At 49.2% G+C, this 17,292-nt stretch overlaps 2 protein-coding genes across 3 annotated transcripts; one reads left to right on the forward strand and one right to left on the reverse strand.

Moving 5' to 3' along the window:
* Positions 1 to 1,332: 1,332 nt before the first annotated feature.
* Positions 1,333 to 13,482, forward strand: tmem39a (transmembrane protein 39A). Of its 2 annotated transcripts, none has more exons than XM_084476442.1 (9): positions 1,333 to 1,607; positions 2,325 to 2,537; positions 4,468 to 4,690; positions 6,425 to 6,508; positions 7,886 to 8,040; positions 8,442 to 8,823; positions 10,180 to 10,367; positions 11,088 to 11,208; positions 11,574 to 13,482. In XM_084476442.1, exons 2-9 carry the CDS (start codon positions 2,425 to 2,427, stop codon positions 11,853 to 11,855), a joined length of 1,548 nt encoding a protein of 515 aa, XP_084332568.1. In that variant the 5' UTR covers positions 1,333 to 1,607; positions 2,325 to 2,424; the 3' UTR covers positions 11,856 to 13,482. The 2 variants fall into 2 exon arrangements, with proteins under 2 accessions (XP_084332568.1, XP_084332569.1); XM_084476443.1 differs by having other exon boundaries at positions 4,474 to 4,690.
* Positions 13,483 to 13,592: 110 nt separating this feature from the next.
* Positions 13,593 to 16,886, reverse strand: LOC311356183 (serine protease 23-like; the record flags this gene model as incomplete). Its single annotated transcript, XM_084475939.1, is given in 3 exon segments — positions 13,593 to 15,933; positions 15,935 to 16,433; positions 16,861 to 16,886. Coding segments are annotated over 3 exon segments (1,239 nt in total). The 3' UTR covers positions 13,593 to 15,219.
* Positions 16,887 to 17,292: the final 406 nt, after the last annotated feature.

Here is a 17,292-nt window from a genome sequence, read left to right on the forward strand (position 1 = left end):
TGTGTGTGTGTGTGTGTGTGTGTGTGTGTGTGTGTGTGTGTGTGTGTGTGTGTGTGTGTGTGTGTGTGTGTGTGTGTGTGTGTGTGTTACATTTTCTAGGATCCTCAAATAAGTGCTTTTTACTTTTGATTTAATTTCTTTGTAGTGCCACCTGGTGGTTCAGTCGAGTTGTGAAAATTAAGGGGTTTTTTATAATAGAAAATGTTTTTACTTTCATATTGGTATCTGTTGTGATAATGCAACATAATTGTTTTAACCATGCAGGATTCAGCCATTGCAACTATCTTGAATTAATTGTGCATTTTGTTTATATTTATTTTTAACTCCTGGTTGTCTTGAACAGCCTGAGTGTGACAAATGAAAGTGAAGGAAAGACATTTGTTCTATTAAACTGTTTGTGTGTGTGTGCATTACACTATATGAATATATACCAAAAGTTGTGTTAACAGCAAAATGGTATTGTTAATTAGTTGGTGTTATAAATAAAGCAATACGGCATGGGATATACATTCTACATATTGTGATGTTTCAAGTTGAAACAACCTATAGTTCTTGGCTTTTCCTAGTTATAATGTAGTGTAGTGGTTAGGGTGTTAGAATCCACTGGGTTCGATTCCCAATGCTCAGTCTACCTGTAGCCTTCCTGGTGTCCTCACAGAAGCATAGATTATCCCCTTGACGGCACATATAAACCACCACTACAACTTTGTTGTATTGTATGTATTATTAGTGTAGTAGTAGTAGTAGTAGTATAGACTTAATAGATAAAATAAAGTTTATGAGTACTAAAAAATGGAAATTTAGACATTTTTGAAAAAATGATCACTACCGTTATCAGTAAACCATACAATTATTAAATAAACAAATATAAACTTGTTATCGAGTTCGTGTATAGTCTGACCTTATTTATGTAACTACATAACAAATGGTTGTAGCCTACATCATTGTTTAGACCAATTTACATTAAAACAAACCGTAAAAAAATAATAATAAATAATGTCAATTTAAAAAGCAGTTATCAATCTAATGCACTTTCAAAAGCCATCATAGTCAGACCAGCCCAGTACAGACCCCCACCCACGGTCCATGGGGATGAACCAGGACCAGGGGACCCCCACCATAGACAGAGGAGCACCGTACAGACCCCCACCTCCCACGGTCCACGGTGATGTACTAGGCCAAGGGGACCCCCACCCACGGTCCATGGTGATGTACTCGGACCAGGGGACCCCCACCATAGATATGACTACACCGCCTCTCCAGAAGAAACTGCGACTGTGCAGTCAACACACGACGTCGCGCGCTGATGACGTGCGAGCGGAGGTAGGTGCAGGTCTGCCACGTCGGTCTCTGTGCGGTGCAACACTGTTGCTCACTCTGGGCACAAGTATAACTTTAACACCGTTTTTCCCGTGATCGGAATACAAGCCGCGGCGTCGGGAGTCTCATCGTCGCCCATCGCGACGTAATCGCGAGTTTTCGAGACAATTTAAAGAAGCGAAAGGCGACCGGAATGTTCTCCGTTTGGACTCGTACGGCTGCTGGAAGTGCCTCAAGTGACTGATGCATCTTCGACTGGTGCACCACCCGCATGTTGTTGAGACGGTGTAAGTAAAGGCATATTCACTTTTAACATGCGATCCAAAAAACCAAACTAGTGGTGGCTTGATTGTGCAGGCCACTGCACACCCCGAGTGCTCCACTAGTGAGCTGAGCTGGTCTCAAGTACAAGTTGTGCCATGCAAGTTTCCCCCAGATGTCTACATGCACAGCACTGCATGCTCCCCAGGTTCACCATAGTCAGGTAGGGTCCATTGCAGGTGAGTGGACGCGTGTCGTTGCACGCTCCTGTGGAGGAGACGCGTAACACAGCCTCACAACAACGCTTGAGTCCAAAGCGTTTTGGACACTTGGTTGAAGGCGGCTGGTTTAATTCGCAGACTTATTCCAAGCAGGGCAACGCCTTCTGCAGTCTCACGTTGTCAGTTACTATTTTTGCTCAATTGAGTTGATCGTCCAGTTAAAGTTCCTTGAGGGCACACTTGATGCAGTCTCGAAGTTTGATAGTAAAACCACCACATGGGTTATGCTATTTCGTTTTAGGTATGTGCCTTCTTCAGTGGCTCCATCCTTTATGCAGCTATCATTTAACTTAAATACTCATATCTAAAACGAGTGAGTTTCTTCAGCTGTTTCTCATTCTACCATTGGACTGGGAACTAAAACCAAAAGAAGAGCTGTGATCATTGTATGACCCCCTGTAACATCTGCAAAGCTCCATTTCCTGTTTGTGTTAATAATGTTATTTTTGCCCTCTCTCTCAGGGACCCTGTTGTATACGGTCGACCATTGAGGAGGAGGAGCACCAGGGAGGAGGGGGGGGGAGGGACTGTTGGCTGGTGGTTGCCGGGGTAACCGGGGACCATGCCGGGGGGCCGCAGGGGCCCCAGCAGACAGCAGCTGAGTCGCTCTGCTCTGCCGTCCCTGCAGACCCTGGTCGGGGGCAACCTCAGCAACGGCACGGGCTTCAGGAACAGGTGGGTCACATGGGCTCACACACACACACACACACACACACACACACACACTGATACACACACACACACACACACACACACACTCTGATACACACGCTCATACACACTCGTAGACGCATGCACACTCATACACACTCACACACACTCGTACACCCATCAAACACACACATACACACACTCATACACACTCGTAGACGCATCCTCACACTCGCTCATACACACACTCATACACACTCTGACACTCGTACACGCATCAAACACACTCATACACACACTCATACACACTTGTAGACGCATCCTCACACACACTCATACACACTCAGACACACTCATACACACTCATAGACACACTTACACATGCTCACACACACCCGTAGACACATCATGCACACATCATACACACGACGCATCATACACACTCGTAGACGCATCATACACACACTCATACACACTCACACACACACACTCGTAGACACATTGTACACGCTCATGCACACACACACTCGCACTCACTCAAAGACGCATCATAAACACTCGTAGAGGCATCGTACACACTGAACGGTGCATCCCACACTCGTAGACGCATCCCACACATTCGTAGAGGTGTGCGTACACGCTCGTGTGCGTACACACACACTTGAAGATGCATCATACGCACTCGTACAGTGTGCCCCACCCCAAGAATTGGGTGCCACGCTTGGTAACGCCTCCCATTCACTTTGTGTCAGACACGTTATCGCGTGGGGCAAGGGATTGTGGGAAGGCTTGTGTGTGCAGGCTTGGGATTCGATCTTTTGAAGGGGTTGGAAAACTGATGAATTTCAGTGAACTTTCTGCAAATTGGCGTGCAGCACAGTGCGAGTTCGGCCTTGTGATTGGACAAATTAAATTCAGTGAGTAGGCCTACTGGCGGACCGTTCAGACTCACAGGGAATTTCACCTCCTGGTTTATTCCGGTCTTCCATCGACAAAGTTGTCAACTCCATCAAGCAGCAACTAGAGTGGGTGCGTGCGCTGCCACTTTTTGTCAATCGCAAGGCCACGTGTTTGGTGGGGCCGGCCGGTCATACACACACACACACACAAACTCGTACACACTCGTAGACAAATCATACACACTCGTTGCACATCATGCACACTCGGAGCACATCATACACACTCGTACAAACATGCATACACAGACACGTACAAACTCATACACAAACTCCCTCTCTATCCATCAAATTAAGCTGCACTAGTCACCCCGGCCAATGAGACAAAGCCCATGTGAATGACGTGTAAAACCCATGTTTGCGGAGTAAAACCAACATGCCAACAGCAGAGCCATGACCTAGTTTAGCTGTCCGTCACATGGACCTAATATCACTCAAGCACCCAACTGCAAGTTGTGGCTGGTCGAATCTCCATGGCCTATGTGCCACGGTGTCTATCAGCAAGACCTCTTATCCCCTACCCGTGTATGTGTGTGTGTGTGGCTAAAGGCATCGAGTGAGTTCTATGTAAATGTAATGTCTATTCTATGCATTTAATTTGTATTGAAGGGCTCCCAGTCAAACCGCTGATTCCAGTTTAATCTAGTTGGACTATAGACAGTACAGTACTGTACACGCAGGGTCTCTAACTGCATATCTTTACTGTACACACCGTTCTATCTGTCTGTCTGCACTCCGAGTCTGTCTGTCTGTCTGTCTGTCTGTCTGTCTGTCTGTCTGTCCCCATGCACAGTTATTCCAGTCTGTCTGTCGGTCGCTCTTTTTCTCCAACTGTGCGTCCCCAGGAACAGTAACTCGGTCCGTCTGTCTGTCCCTATGCGCAGCAACTCAGTCCGTCTGTCCCCAGGAACAGTAACTCAGTCCGTCCGTCTGTCCCCAGGAGCAGTAACTCAGTCAGTCTGTCCCCAGGAGCAGTAACTCAGTCCGTCTGTCCCCAGGAGCAGTAACTCTGTGGGGCTGTCGGCTCCGCCCCTCTCGGCGCTCATCAGCCCGGAGCCGGTGCGTCACTCCAAGATCCCCGAGCTGCCGTTGGACAGCAGCCTGGTGTTTGAGTTCCTGCTCTTCCTCTACCTGCTGGTGGCGCTGTTCGTCCAGTACATCAACATCTACCGCACGGTGTGGTGGTACCCCTACAGCCACCCCGCCGCCTCCACCTCGCTGGTACGCGCAACACACACTTTTGACGTCACTTCAATTCAATGCAACTTTATATGTATAGCCCTTAATCACCGGCATTACAGGCCATATATTTATGACACCCCCCCCTGACCACAGCCCCCCAGAGGGCAAGAAAAATGGACAGGAGTGCAATGGGTGCCATAATTGACATGCATACATATAGACAGGCAAAACATTTTAAATCGGTGAAAGGGTGCTGGCTATCCATAAGGGGAGTCCAGACATCCAGTCACAGTCACCGCAACACGCTAGAACAGACTAACTAACAGAATAATGAATTAGAACACACTGGAAATGTAGACTGCTGCTAATTTAGTATCGACACAGACAAGCATGAACAATCACGCATCGATCCAATCAGAAACAGAAACATTGTCATGATCAGACACCTCAACCAATTGCTCCAAGTACACCGACAGACGTCCTTGTAATGGATGATTCTGATTGGTCGGTTGCCAGTGATGTCACTTGCCTGTTCTTGGATTGGGAGTAACGACAAGAGCCAACAAGAAACGACAAATGCAATAACTTAAGTTTTGAGATGGTGTTGTGGTGCAAGATGTCAAAGTCAGACCCATACCTGCCCATTGATGACACGTATCATGTAACAAATATGCACTCGCTCACATCTGAGGAACTTGGTGTGTCAGCAACATCACTAGTACTAGTTCCTCTTTAGGTTAGTTAGTGTTGAATGTGCTGCTTACGTTAGAGGATTTGATATGTATGCCGATAAGCAGTTTGTCTTGAGATGAGAATCAGAAAGGAACGTGGGGTGTTGCTGGCTACCATGCCTGATAATGATATCTTAAAATGGGTCTGTACTTGTAGCTAGTGTCTTAACTTGTAGGATTTCACTTTGAGCTTGTGTCGGTTCCAATATGTCTTTACTCCTAGCTGGTTTGGTAAGATTGTTGCCAATGTTTATAAGAGGTCTGTACTAGTTCCTGTAATAGTCTGACTTCATCTAGTAGTAGTAGTAGTAGTAGTAGTAGTAGAGTGTAACATACACTCATCTAGTAGTGTATGTTATAAGTTTATCTCGGATCCAGAGGTCCAAATATGTTATAGCAGAACTTCTGGTCCGGAAACCAAAACTGAAAGGAGTGGAGCGACACCTTGTTTCATTACAAAGATAATCTACCACAAAGAAACTCAACCCTGAGAGGGGATTCACCTTTCAGAAAGGGATCTTAATAAGTGTATTTCTACAGTCTACAGTCTTGATTTGAATCCTTTATAGACTCTCTTTTTATGCGTTTACTACTGCTGGCAGATTCTAAATTGCTGTTAATAGCCAATAATCTGCTTACTGATCTCAGATTCCCGCAAACTGATTGGTTGAAAAAAATATTAGGCGGAAGAAAGAGAGAGTAAGAAAGAGTGTCTGTTAAAAGAGGTCTATGCTGTGTGTAGCAAGTGTTACAAATTGATGTAATGTATGCGAGTCGTTATGCTACGTAGTAGCCTGGAAGTGGTTTCCTCGCCCATTGACAATATAAAATGTGTTCATATTTTGTTGTCCCTGATGTTCTGTAGTGGAATATAACGACTGGAGTGACTCCAGTTTCAATAGTCACTTGGGTGTATGACTCTGCTAGTTTCTGTTTCACATCCAGGAAACAGCAGAAATGGATTGAATGCGGAACATGAGCCATGAGTGAAACATCCCCAGGCTGTTGTAATGTTGAAACCTTTTGCCCTGTGTGTCTGCAGAACTTCCACCTGATGGACTACCACCTGGCCACCTTCATCACCGTCATGTTGGCCAGGAGGCTGGTGTGGACCATCGTGTCTGAGGTAGGAGCAGGAGCACGAGAAGCAAGGCTGAATAAACTGATTAACAGTAACATGCATCCATGTTCCTAGCATAGGGCATTCGATGAGTCTCGTGGACATAGCAGTTAACAAATCAACATAGTGCCTTAACAAGCTCAAGAAGCCCTTAACAACTCCACATCCACCCAGAGGGAGTTCCAGCTGGTGGTTCTTAGCCATGAAAGGCTAAGAGGAAATAAGAGGGCAAGAGGTCATCAAATGAGTAAACAATGAGTAAGAGGCAGGTTCTGTTTGTGAGCCCCACTGCCTTCAGGTGGCCCAAGGTTATTAATAGACCGGAACCTTTTGCTGGATTGAAGTATCCATCAATTATAAATAAGGTAACGCAAAATCGTGATGAAGATATCTACTCTGCATTTGGAGTAGTCACGACAATATGGATGGTGTGCTCTGATGGCACTCCCTGCTTAGTTGGATTAAAGCGTGCTAGCATAGCTGACTAAATCTAATATGGCCCCATATTCTGGCTATAATATAGTATTCTTCAGCCTCATCAGCCTCCTCACCAGACACACACGGCAGCAAACGCAGTGTAATGAAACAGAGATGGGGACAGTGTAGCTGCGTCAGCAGAGAAAGAGGAAGTTGTGGGAAGGCTGCGGGGGACGAGTGCGCACCGAGCGATGAAGAGGAGGGGCTAAGAACAGAGCAAAGCCTATTCTGGTCGTCGACCGTTTGATTGTTCATCACTGATGATTAATCGTTGGGAAAGTGTTAGTCCACTGACTGTTGAAGGGGATCCAGGTACGATTTTAAAAGGTATCATTTGGTTCTATATCTTGTATTTGGTTCTAAGTTACAGATGTGTCAGTCCTTAGTGAGTGACATGCTCTAGCTGAATAACAAGTTATTCTGGTTGACTTCGCCTGCATCTGTATAAGGGCACTTAGACTATCAGGGCATCTGTTTCCTGATTCCATCTATTTTCCGGTTTGGGCATTCCATCTTGCATGTCAATCAAATTCCCGTACAGGGTGTTATCACGACGCCCCCCCTCACTGCGCCCTCTCTACAGCTGCACATGGGAGTCCACGGCTTTACAGTTGGAAGTGCTTCTTTAATATAACCAGGAAACGAAATTTGACATTTCTGCCAGTTCAGACCAGTGTGGTGTGAACTTTACACATGCCACAACATGCTTATTTGAAGTTCAACTTTGGTGACATTTAGCAACTAACACTTTGCACAGTGACTACCTTTTCGACCGTGAATACATTTTTGTGTTTTGTTATATTGTCCTTTTCTCTCAGTCATGGGAAATGGTAAGGTACTGGAAAATCTAGAATGAACTTGGGGATCACTGAAGCGCGCGTCTTGTCTGTCCGTCGGTCCGTCCAGGTGTCTCAGAGAGGGGGCAGCTCGCTGGTGCGTTCGGGCCTGCTCATCACAGCCCGGCTCTGCCTGCTGACGCTGTGTGGCTGGGTGCTCTGCTGGACCCTGGTCAACCTCTGCAGGAACCACTCTGTCCTCAACCTGCTCTTCCTGGGATACCCGTGAGTAGGACGCACGCACACACACACGCACGCACGCGACACACACACGCACACCGACACTACACCTACACTACACCAAACACACAGAGCAGTGCTACATGATGACGTAAATCGACATGCTCATCTTGTTTTTTTTTTATCTATCTCCACTGCCTGTCTTTCTATCTATATCTTTCTCTCTGTATCCTTCACTGTCTCTCTTTCTCGGTGTCTCTTCGCTGTCTCCATGTCTGTCTCTGGCTTTCTCTTTCTGTCTTTCTCTCTATGTCGCTGTCTTTCTCTCTGTCTCGCTAACTCTCTGTATCTCTCTTTATTTATCTGTCTTTATTTTTCCTCTCTCTCTCTCTCATCTCTCTCTCTCTCTCTCTCTCTCTCTCTCTCTCTCTCTCACAAACACACAGCTTCGGCGTGTACATCCCGCTCTGCTGCTTCCACCAGGAGGGGGCGGCGAGGAGTCACGCCGCCGCCGCAGCCTCCGTCTGCGGTTACCACGGTGACCAGGGTCCGCAGAGCGACCTGGTGGCCACCGCCGCTGAGGCGCCGTTCTTCCGGCCGCGAGAGTTCCTCTACCTGCTGCGGGAGAACCTCCGCGAGCAGTTCACCAGCCCGCCGCTGGCGCCCACACACACCTGCCCGCCGCACACACACACGCACACGCCAGAGCTGATCCGCAGCGAGGTGGAGGAGCTGAAGAGCGACTTCAACCGGCGCATCAAGGAGGTGCTCTTCAACTCGCTGTTCAGCGCCTACTACGTGGCCTTCCTGCCGCTCTGCTTCGTCAAGGTACGGGCAGTGCACTGCCACACTTGATTGTGTGTTTGTCTGTCCTGGTACTTAATGTAGGTACTTATTGTGTGTTTGTACGTCCTGGCACTTAATGTACACACGTATTGTATGGTTGTACATCCAGGCACTTAATGTACACACTTATTGTGTGTTTGGACGACCTGCCACTGAATGTACACACTTATTGTATTTTTTTACGTCCTGACACTGAATGTACGCTTTTATTGTATGTTTGTACGTCCTGGCACTAAGGACAGGACTGCTTAGGTCAGCACTGCAGAGTTGCTCACCAGCTTCCCCAAGAGACTCAAGACTCACTTGTTCAGAGTTCACCTGGACTCTCCATAGCCTCCTCCCTTACCCCCCCACCGCCCCTCCTCCCTTACTCTCCCAAAAACACCCCTCTTACGCACTTATTATATGTTGTACGTCCTAGCACTTAATGTACTCACTTATTATATGTTGTACGTCCTGGCACTTAATGTATGCACTTATTGTGTGTTGTACGTCCTGCCACTTAATAGTACTTGTGTTGTGTAGCTTCTTATCCTAGCTATCTTTGTTGTATACAGGGAATGGGTTAACTTAGTGATTGTAAGTGCTTGGGAACTCTGCGACTCTGCTTTCCTAACACTGCTCTTGTTCTCTGTCAAAGAACCACAAATAGAGGTATTGATGCTGTGATGGGGACTGATGAGCTGTGTCAGTGGAGGAAGAGGAAGTGGTGTGGAGATGGGGGACAGATGAATACACATTTGTTTATGAGTGTAAATTGAATTTCATATTCAGAGGGAAGGATGTTCTACTGGTCAGGGCATTCGACTCCCAGTTGAAAGGTTCTGCGCTCAAACCCCAATGTCTACCAAAAAAAATCGTCATATGGTTTCAGAACCAACCCCATGTAAAAAAATGCAAAACTGATTAGTTTGAAATGTGCTCTTAAACACCTTGTGGCATTGAAGACGCAAGTCTCACAAATCAAACTGTAGATTAATAATCTAATACCTGGACGAAGACTCTCCCGAATCAGGGTGAATGGGGCGTTTCCTCTCTATTTTACTACATCCTGCCCTGACACCGAGGTTCTTAGAATCAGTTATCTGTGACGGTTTCATTCAACACTGTGTCGGCAGGTGACTGTACAAATACACATGTTAAAATCTCGCGTGATGGACAGCTGACACAGTGTTTGAAATAGTTTCCTATTTAAATTTGTTTTGCGTGTCCTTGAAATCGCAGATCCATATCGCAGCCGACCTGTAACCCGAAACGTGTCCATCATCTGGCATCGGAGCAGAGAGCCAGGTCTCTGTACCGTAGCGTAACACTCCTCCACCCCTCCCCCCCCCGCAGAGCACGCAGTACTACGACATGCGCTGGTCCTGCGAACACCTGATCATGGTGTGGATCAACGCCTTCGTGATGCTGATGAGTCAGCTGCTGCCGCCCAGCTACTGCGACCTGCTGCACCGCTCGGCCGCGCACCTGGGCCGCTGGCAGAAGCTGGAGCACGGCTCGTACAGCAACGCACCGCAGCACGTGTGAGTGGCCTGCCTCTCTTTCTCCCCCTTTTCTCCCTCTCTTCCTCGCTCTCTTTCTCCCTCTCTCTTCCTTGCTTTCTTTCTCCCTCTTGTCCTCTCTCGTTCTCTCGTTCTCCCCCTCTTTCTCCCAATCTTCCTCCCCCTCTTCCTCCCTCTCTTCCTCCCTCTCTTTCCCCCTCTTCCTCCCTCTCTCCTGCAGCACATCAGAGAGGATATATGGTGGTAATAATACTATGAGGTTCGTCCACACACACATGGATGGCGGTAATGACAGTGTCCACACAGAGATGCCATTTACGATAATAATGGTGATTATGATCATGCTGGTAATAATAAAAAAACCAAAACACGTGTTGAATGTTGAACACACTTTTTCGTTAACAAAGCATTGTTATGCTTGAAGTGTTTTATCTACTATAAAGTAAAACAATACAAAAATGGCAAAGTCATCTACGTACTATCGTATGAAAAACACATGGACCAATACATGTACAGAATCATATCTTTGAAGGTGTGTGTGTGTGTGTGTGTGCGTGTGTGTGTGCTGTGCACCTGGTGGTGTTTCATCATGTATTTCACACCATACTCAAGGTGTGTGTGTGTGTGTGTGTGTGTGTGTGTGTGTGTGTGTGTGTGTGTGTGTGTGTGTGTGTGTGTGTGTGTGTGTGTGTGTGTGTGTGTGTGTGTGTGTGTGTGTGTGTGTGTGTGTCCCCTGTGCAGATGGTCAGAGAGCACCATCTGGCCCCAGGGCGTGCTGGTGAGACACAGCCGCAGCCTGTACAAGGCGGTGGGCACCTACAACGTGGCGCTGCCCTCGGACATCTCCCACTCGAGGTTCTACGTGAGTCCGCGGCTCATCCCTCAGGATGCAACCTGAGGAGGAGACTGGAGAAGAGAGACGGGAGGGGAGAGCCGGGCTAGGGGAAGGCTAGTCCTGGGTAGTCCGTGGTTAGGGTTTGACTGTTGGTTCAAATACCAACGTTTTGCAGTCTACTCCTTGATGACCGCACATGAATGTCCAAATCAAAGAGTTACTAAGTCAATGTGTTTAAAAAAACGTAAATCTCAAAAAGTTAAATGAGGATAATAAAGGAAGCGAGACAGGAACCGTTCAGAATTCTACTCATGACTTTGCTGCAACATGTTTTTAAAAAGACGTTGCTATCTGTAACATCGCTCTCGCTCGCTCTCTCTCTCCTCCGCTAGTTCCTGTTCCACAAACCCCTCCGGATCCTCAACCTGCTGATCTGGATCGAGTCCAGCGTGGTGCTGTACCAGCTCTACTCCCTGCTGCGCTCCGAGCGCTGGAACCACACGCTCTCGCTGGGCCTCATCCTCTTCTGCAACTACTACGTGCTCTTCAAGCTGCTGCGGGACCGCATCGTCCTGGGCAAGGCCTACTCCTACCCCTCCTCCTCGTCCCCCGCCGCCGGCTCCTCCTCCTCCTCCTCCTCCTCCTCCAACGGCCTGGGCCTCAAGTCGCAGTAGCTGCCGGCTCCTCCTCCTCCTCCTCCTCCTCCTCCTTCTCCTCCTAGGATGGGCTGGAGCAGCAGCAGCAGCCCCTTGGCTTCTCCTCCTCCTGCTCGTCCTCCGAGACCTCCCCTTTGAACCTTTGGACGTAAACAAGCTCGGGGGAGATGGTGACGCAGGGGGTTGCCATGGGAACGTGAAAGCGAGGAGGGGTGGGCGGGGAGGAGCGCGGCGGACATGTGGGACTGTGAACTCACGGTTATGTTTTGATACAGTTCTATTTTCATGCGATGTTTATATAACTATTTAAAGAGTATTTTTTATTTTGTATACTGTTTCCCCCCCCCCCCCTCCCCCGCCCCCCACCATTGCTCCAGGCGTTACAGAGACCACGACGAGGACGTCTGTTGCATGTTGTGTTACGTTTTTTTGTCCGCATGCCCGACTCCACAGGACCGCCAGGTTTGATTCCTCGAGGGGGGGAGGGAAAGGGGAGAGGGGAGGGGAGGGGGGGAGGGAGGGAGGGACTTCCTGCCAAAGATGGACCCCGGTGGGCGTCAGCCTGCCACGCCCGCCCCGTGTGTTCCCGGGTGGCTGGTTTGAGATTGGACTGAGTGTTGGGATCGGCTCCTCGGTTTAGATTGAGCCGTTTGGGGAGGACCTCCTGTGTTACTAAAGTTTTTTTTTTTTTTTTTTAATCGGGTCAAGGCGTCTGAATGAGTTGATGGCGTCCTGTTTGGGCAGAGTCGTCTGATTGGGTCAGAAGTTTTGTCGGGACGACCATCTCGTTGGGTCTCGGAGCGTCTCCTGAGCCGCGGGCTGCGCGAGTTGTCCGATCTGTGCCTTGCGTACATCTGTGCACGGGAACGCACTCCTCCCCGCCTCCGCGCTATGAGGTCACAACAGTGACGGGTTTCGTTCTTTGCCACAGCTGTGGTACCCTGTCTCACCACGCCATCCTGTCTGGCACACGATCACGTCTCCTCCTGTCTCACCACGTTACCAGGCCTGGCACACAACACGTCTCATCCTGTCTCACCACGCCATCCTGTGTGGCACACAAACACGTCTCCTCCTCCTGTCTCCCCACGCCACCAGGCCTGGCACGATTAGTTGTCGTTTTCTTTGGTTGTTGCTAGGATACGGAGGAAAGAACGAGCGGTTACGTAAGATGTCGTTCTCGTGGAACGGGCTTCGCCAGATGCCCATCGCTACTTGATATGTCGGTCTGCCCAACACCATACATGGGCGACACAGCATAGGCGGATGTCCGTTGGTCATGTGTGGCCCAGACTTCCTGCTGATCACGTTGGAACGTAACCCAGCAGAAAGAGGAGAACGATTGTTAAAAATAAGTCAAATAGTTTTGTTTTTGTTGTGGTTTTTCTCTACGGCAATCCGTGTTGTCTTCTCCCTTTACCAGAACGGTGTTAGCCAGCAGGGGGCCACTCTGTGGTGTGACACCGATTCTGGGTTTTGTTAGTTACTTCCCACACTCTGATCTCCCGTGATCTTCTTAACGGCGCGTTTCCTGCTCCACTGGCTGTGGTGGGGAATTCCCGCCCACCGGCGTTCAGCTCAGCACATACATCTCAGTATAAAGTATACAGCTCAGTATGCAACCCACGTTGGATGAAACCAAAGTACAATCCTCTTACAGGGGGGACTTTAACATCAAAACGACGTCACCACGTCTCTGCCTGCAGAAAGTGTTCCGGTCGTTCCTTGGCTCTGATTCGTGTGTGTGTGTGTGTGTGTGTGTGTGTGTGTGTGTGTGTGTGTGTGTGTGTGTGTGTGTGTGTGTGTGTGTGTGTGTGTGTGTGTGTGTGTGTGTGTGTGTGTGTGTGTGTGTGAGATGTATTGACCTGTGATGCATGCGTAAGGAGCCTCGAGGATGACCGTTGTGCCATAGCTGACTGTGTCTCAGTCACACCGAGTGAGTCATGAACTTGATCCCTTCTCCCTCATCTCTCTCTCTCTCTAGTTGAATGTATCAAACATGGCGGTTCCGTGGGGCTGTTCAACCGGCGTGCTGTGTTACGGAGACCGAAGGTGTATCTGTCGGCTCCGCCCATTAAGCTCCCAGTGTTTTATTGTCTACTCCTGTGTTGTGCGTCCTGATTGGCTAGTGCAAAGCCAGGCCCCGGCTTCCAGTGCAAGAGGATGACTGGTTTCAGCTCTTTTGAAGCGGGGTCCTCTCGGGAGCCATTTTGGTTGTTTTTTCTCAATGTTTCTTCTGGACAATGTCCTGTATTTTTGGTTTGGTTCGATTTTTAGAGAATCCTGAGACACGGTGTTGGCTATTTGAATGTGTAGAGGTGAACCAAAGGTTGTTAAACTGATGTGTGTGTGCCATATCCCAGGATGCATTGCGGCTTTGCGCTGGATGTTCTTAGGTAGGAAGGTCCTCCTTATTTCAGTTTGTACCACACTCCCCCACCAACGTAGCCTGCCTGGAAACATTAACATACCGCTTTTAATTTGGCATCTGAGACAATAAAAGAAAGGTGTTGAATCAACATGGTTTGTTCATATGTTTTAATTTATTTACCTTTTTTTTTTTTCAATGGAGTCTTACTGTTTCAACAATAAAAGCATAGATGAGTATATAGACTTAAGTGACATTTTGTAGAGCAAAACACGTCTATGGTTATCCCTGGATTCTCTTGAAGGGAGAAATGGTGCTGATGACTGTGACGGACAAGTGCAATGTACTGTATTTCCACTAGGTGGCAGTATACGTCAATAGTAAAATCCACACTTTAAGTCAACAGAGTACTAATGTCGCGTGAACAGAAAAAGTACAAGTTAGCCTTTTTGAAAGCAACAGGTATCATTTTGGCAATAGCAAACTACATTCATTCACAAACAACACAGTGGTTTACAGTAGAAACCTGCCCACACGGCTTAAAAACAGTGCAATCTTAGTATAATTAGAATAAAGCGTATAAAGTGAAACCATGATGCTCTGCTCGTCTTCCACATTGTCCTGCACAGGGCAGCCCTGAACCGTCATGATGTCATCACGATGTCACCTCTGATGTCATCGCCTCCAAGCACCTGGAACCCTTACAGCGAGCATGACCTCATCGTCCCCGGCTCCTCGCATTTCGTGTGTGTGTGTGTGTGTGTGTGTGTGTGTGTGTGTGTGTGTGTGTGTGTACGTGTGTGTACGCATATGTCAGGCGTGTGTGTGTGTGTACGCATATGTCAGTGTGTGTGTGTGTGTGTGTGTGTGTGTGTGTGTGTGTGTGTGTGTGTGTGTGTGTGTGTGTGTGTGTGTGTGTGTGTGTGCCGCTCCAACACAATCTGATCCAGTACAGGTCCTCACCCCCCATTCCCCCCTGGTCTCCCCCTCCCTCCTGGTCTCCCCCCTGCCCCCTCAGCCCTCCCTGCAGTCCACAAAGTTGCCGCGGATCCAGTAGCAGATCTGGGCGTACTTGAGCGGCGTGAGCCTCACTGCCACGTTGAACTCTTTGGCCGCGCCGTCCTGCTCCACCCACTGGTGTCCCGAGAACACGCCGATCACCTTGCGCTCCCAGCGCCGCCGCCGCCGGTCCCACATGCGGGCGTACACCCCGGAGCCGCTGGCGCCGGGCTGGGCGTCGCAGTGCTGGTACAGCAGGTCGGCCGTCTCCTCGCCCGCCGCGCAGAAGCGGTACACCAGCTGGCCGCGCCGGTCGTTGTCGAAGCCCGAGAACTGGACACGGCGGCCGGGCAGCCGCTGGGCAGGCGGGCTCACGCCCAGCTTCATGTGGCGCCGCTTGTGGGGCTTCTTGAGCTCCAGCAGCGCGTAGTCGTAGTCCATGCCGATGTCGTTGGCGTTGCCCTTGACCCAGCCCTTGGGCACGTGCGTGCGCTTGGCGCGGATCCACTGGAAGCGCATCTTGTGGTTGGACGGCGGCGAGTAGTAGGCGGAGCCGAGGGCGGCCTCGGCGCGGTTGGTGGTCGAGTTGGCGGCGGCGGCGGAGGAGGAGTCTTGTTGGCTGGGCCGCAGGAAGCCCACACGGAGCTTCTGGGCGCCCTTGACGTAGTTCTTGCCGTCGTGGACGCAGTGGGCGGCGGTCAGCACGTGGCGCTCGCCCACCAGCGTGCCCCGAGCAGCCGGTGGAGAGCTTCACCGCCACGGAGAAGGGGTACTGGAGCAGGTGGTCCCGCCCAGCGATGCTGAAGCGCCCGTCATGGCCAAAGATCTGCCGCTTCCTCCTCACCGGCGCCTTGGGGGTCTTCGCGGCGGGAGGGGCGGAGTCCGCGGCGAGGTACGCCGGGCTGGTGTCGGCGCGGGGGTCGTAACCGTAGATGCCCACGGCGGTCTCGGTGAGGTGGCCGTTGCTGTGCAGCGTCTCGAAGGCCAGCAGCTCCCGCATGTCCCAGTAGCTGGGCCGCGGCGCCGCCCTGTGGCATTCCGGGTCGCAGGGGGAGGTGACCTCCAGGTGGGCGGGCGACAGGAAGCGGGGGTCGGGCCGGGGCTCCGTCTGCAGGGGCAGGACCACCGGGACCCGCTGGAGGTGCCACTGTTGCCGGGCGGACTGGACCACGGCGGGGAGGAGGAGGAGGAGGAGGGGGAGGAAGAGGAGGGGGAGGGTAGGAATAGACCTGTAAGGGAGGGGAGGGAGGGGGAGGGAGGGAGGGCGACAGGAGAGACTGGTGAGACAGGTGACGTGAAGTTCTCGATGCGTTGTCGAGTCACGTTAACTTTATTTGTACTCTTATCTTATAGATAGATATTATGTGTCTTATAATATATATTATAGTATAGTGTCTTAAGCCTCACAGGACAGATTAAACCATATGTACATGAACACATGTAAACAATGTAAACATGTAAACAATAATTGTCAGTAAGACTAGAAAATGCTAGAGACACAATAAAAGTGACATTAACAATAAGTCATGCCCATTAAATCCCTGAAGGGTAAGAAAGACTTTTAAATAGAAGGACTCTTCTTCCTTTTTTAGGATCATTTCTAGATGATTTGTAGACTTCTCGAGGCTTGCATGGTTTAGTTTTATTTTGCCACACCCAATGCGCCTCAGCTCATCCGACATTTCTGCCCCACACACAGTTTGTTGTTGTTCTTCTGTTCAGTTGGTTTGGAAACCAGACATGTGGGGCATTTTGGAGTGGGTACATAAATATGAAACGACTGTCATCACCATAGCAATATGCCCGTGGGGCAATATGTCCATAGATATATATAGATAAGATCAGATTTTCTTTTGTAATTCTCCAACATGGATGGGACTGATTAAATATGAATGCGTTTTGATGAGTGTACATATGTTTTTGGGAAAGTTTATACTGGAAATAGTCCTATCGTTATCTTATATCATTATCTTTATTAAATACCTTATCACATGAAATGCCTAAATTAAAACATCAAGACCCATCTGTGCACAACTTCCTCCAATTCTATAAAATATGCAAATCAGCCCGATAAACAAGCCACTTACC

The sequence above is a fragment of the Micromesistius poutassou genome, assembly GCF_964030765.1.
Source record: "Micromesistius poutassou genome assembly, chromosome: 12".
NCBI classification, from domain to species: Eukaryota; Metazoa; Chordata; class Actinopteri; order Gadiformes; family Gadidae; genus Micromesistius; species Micromesistius poutassou.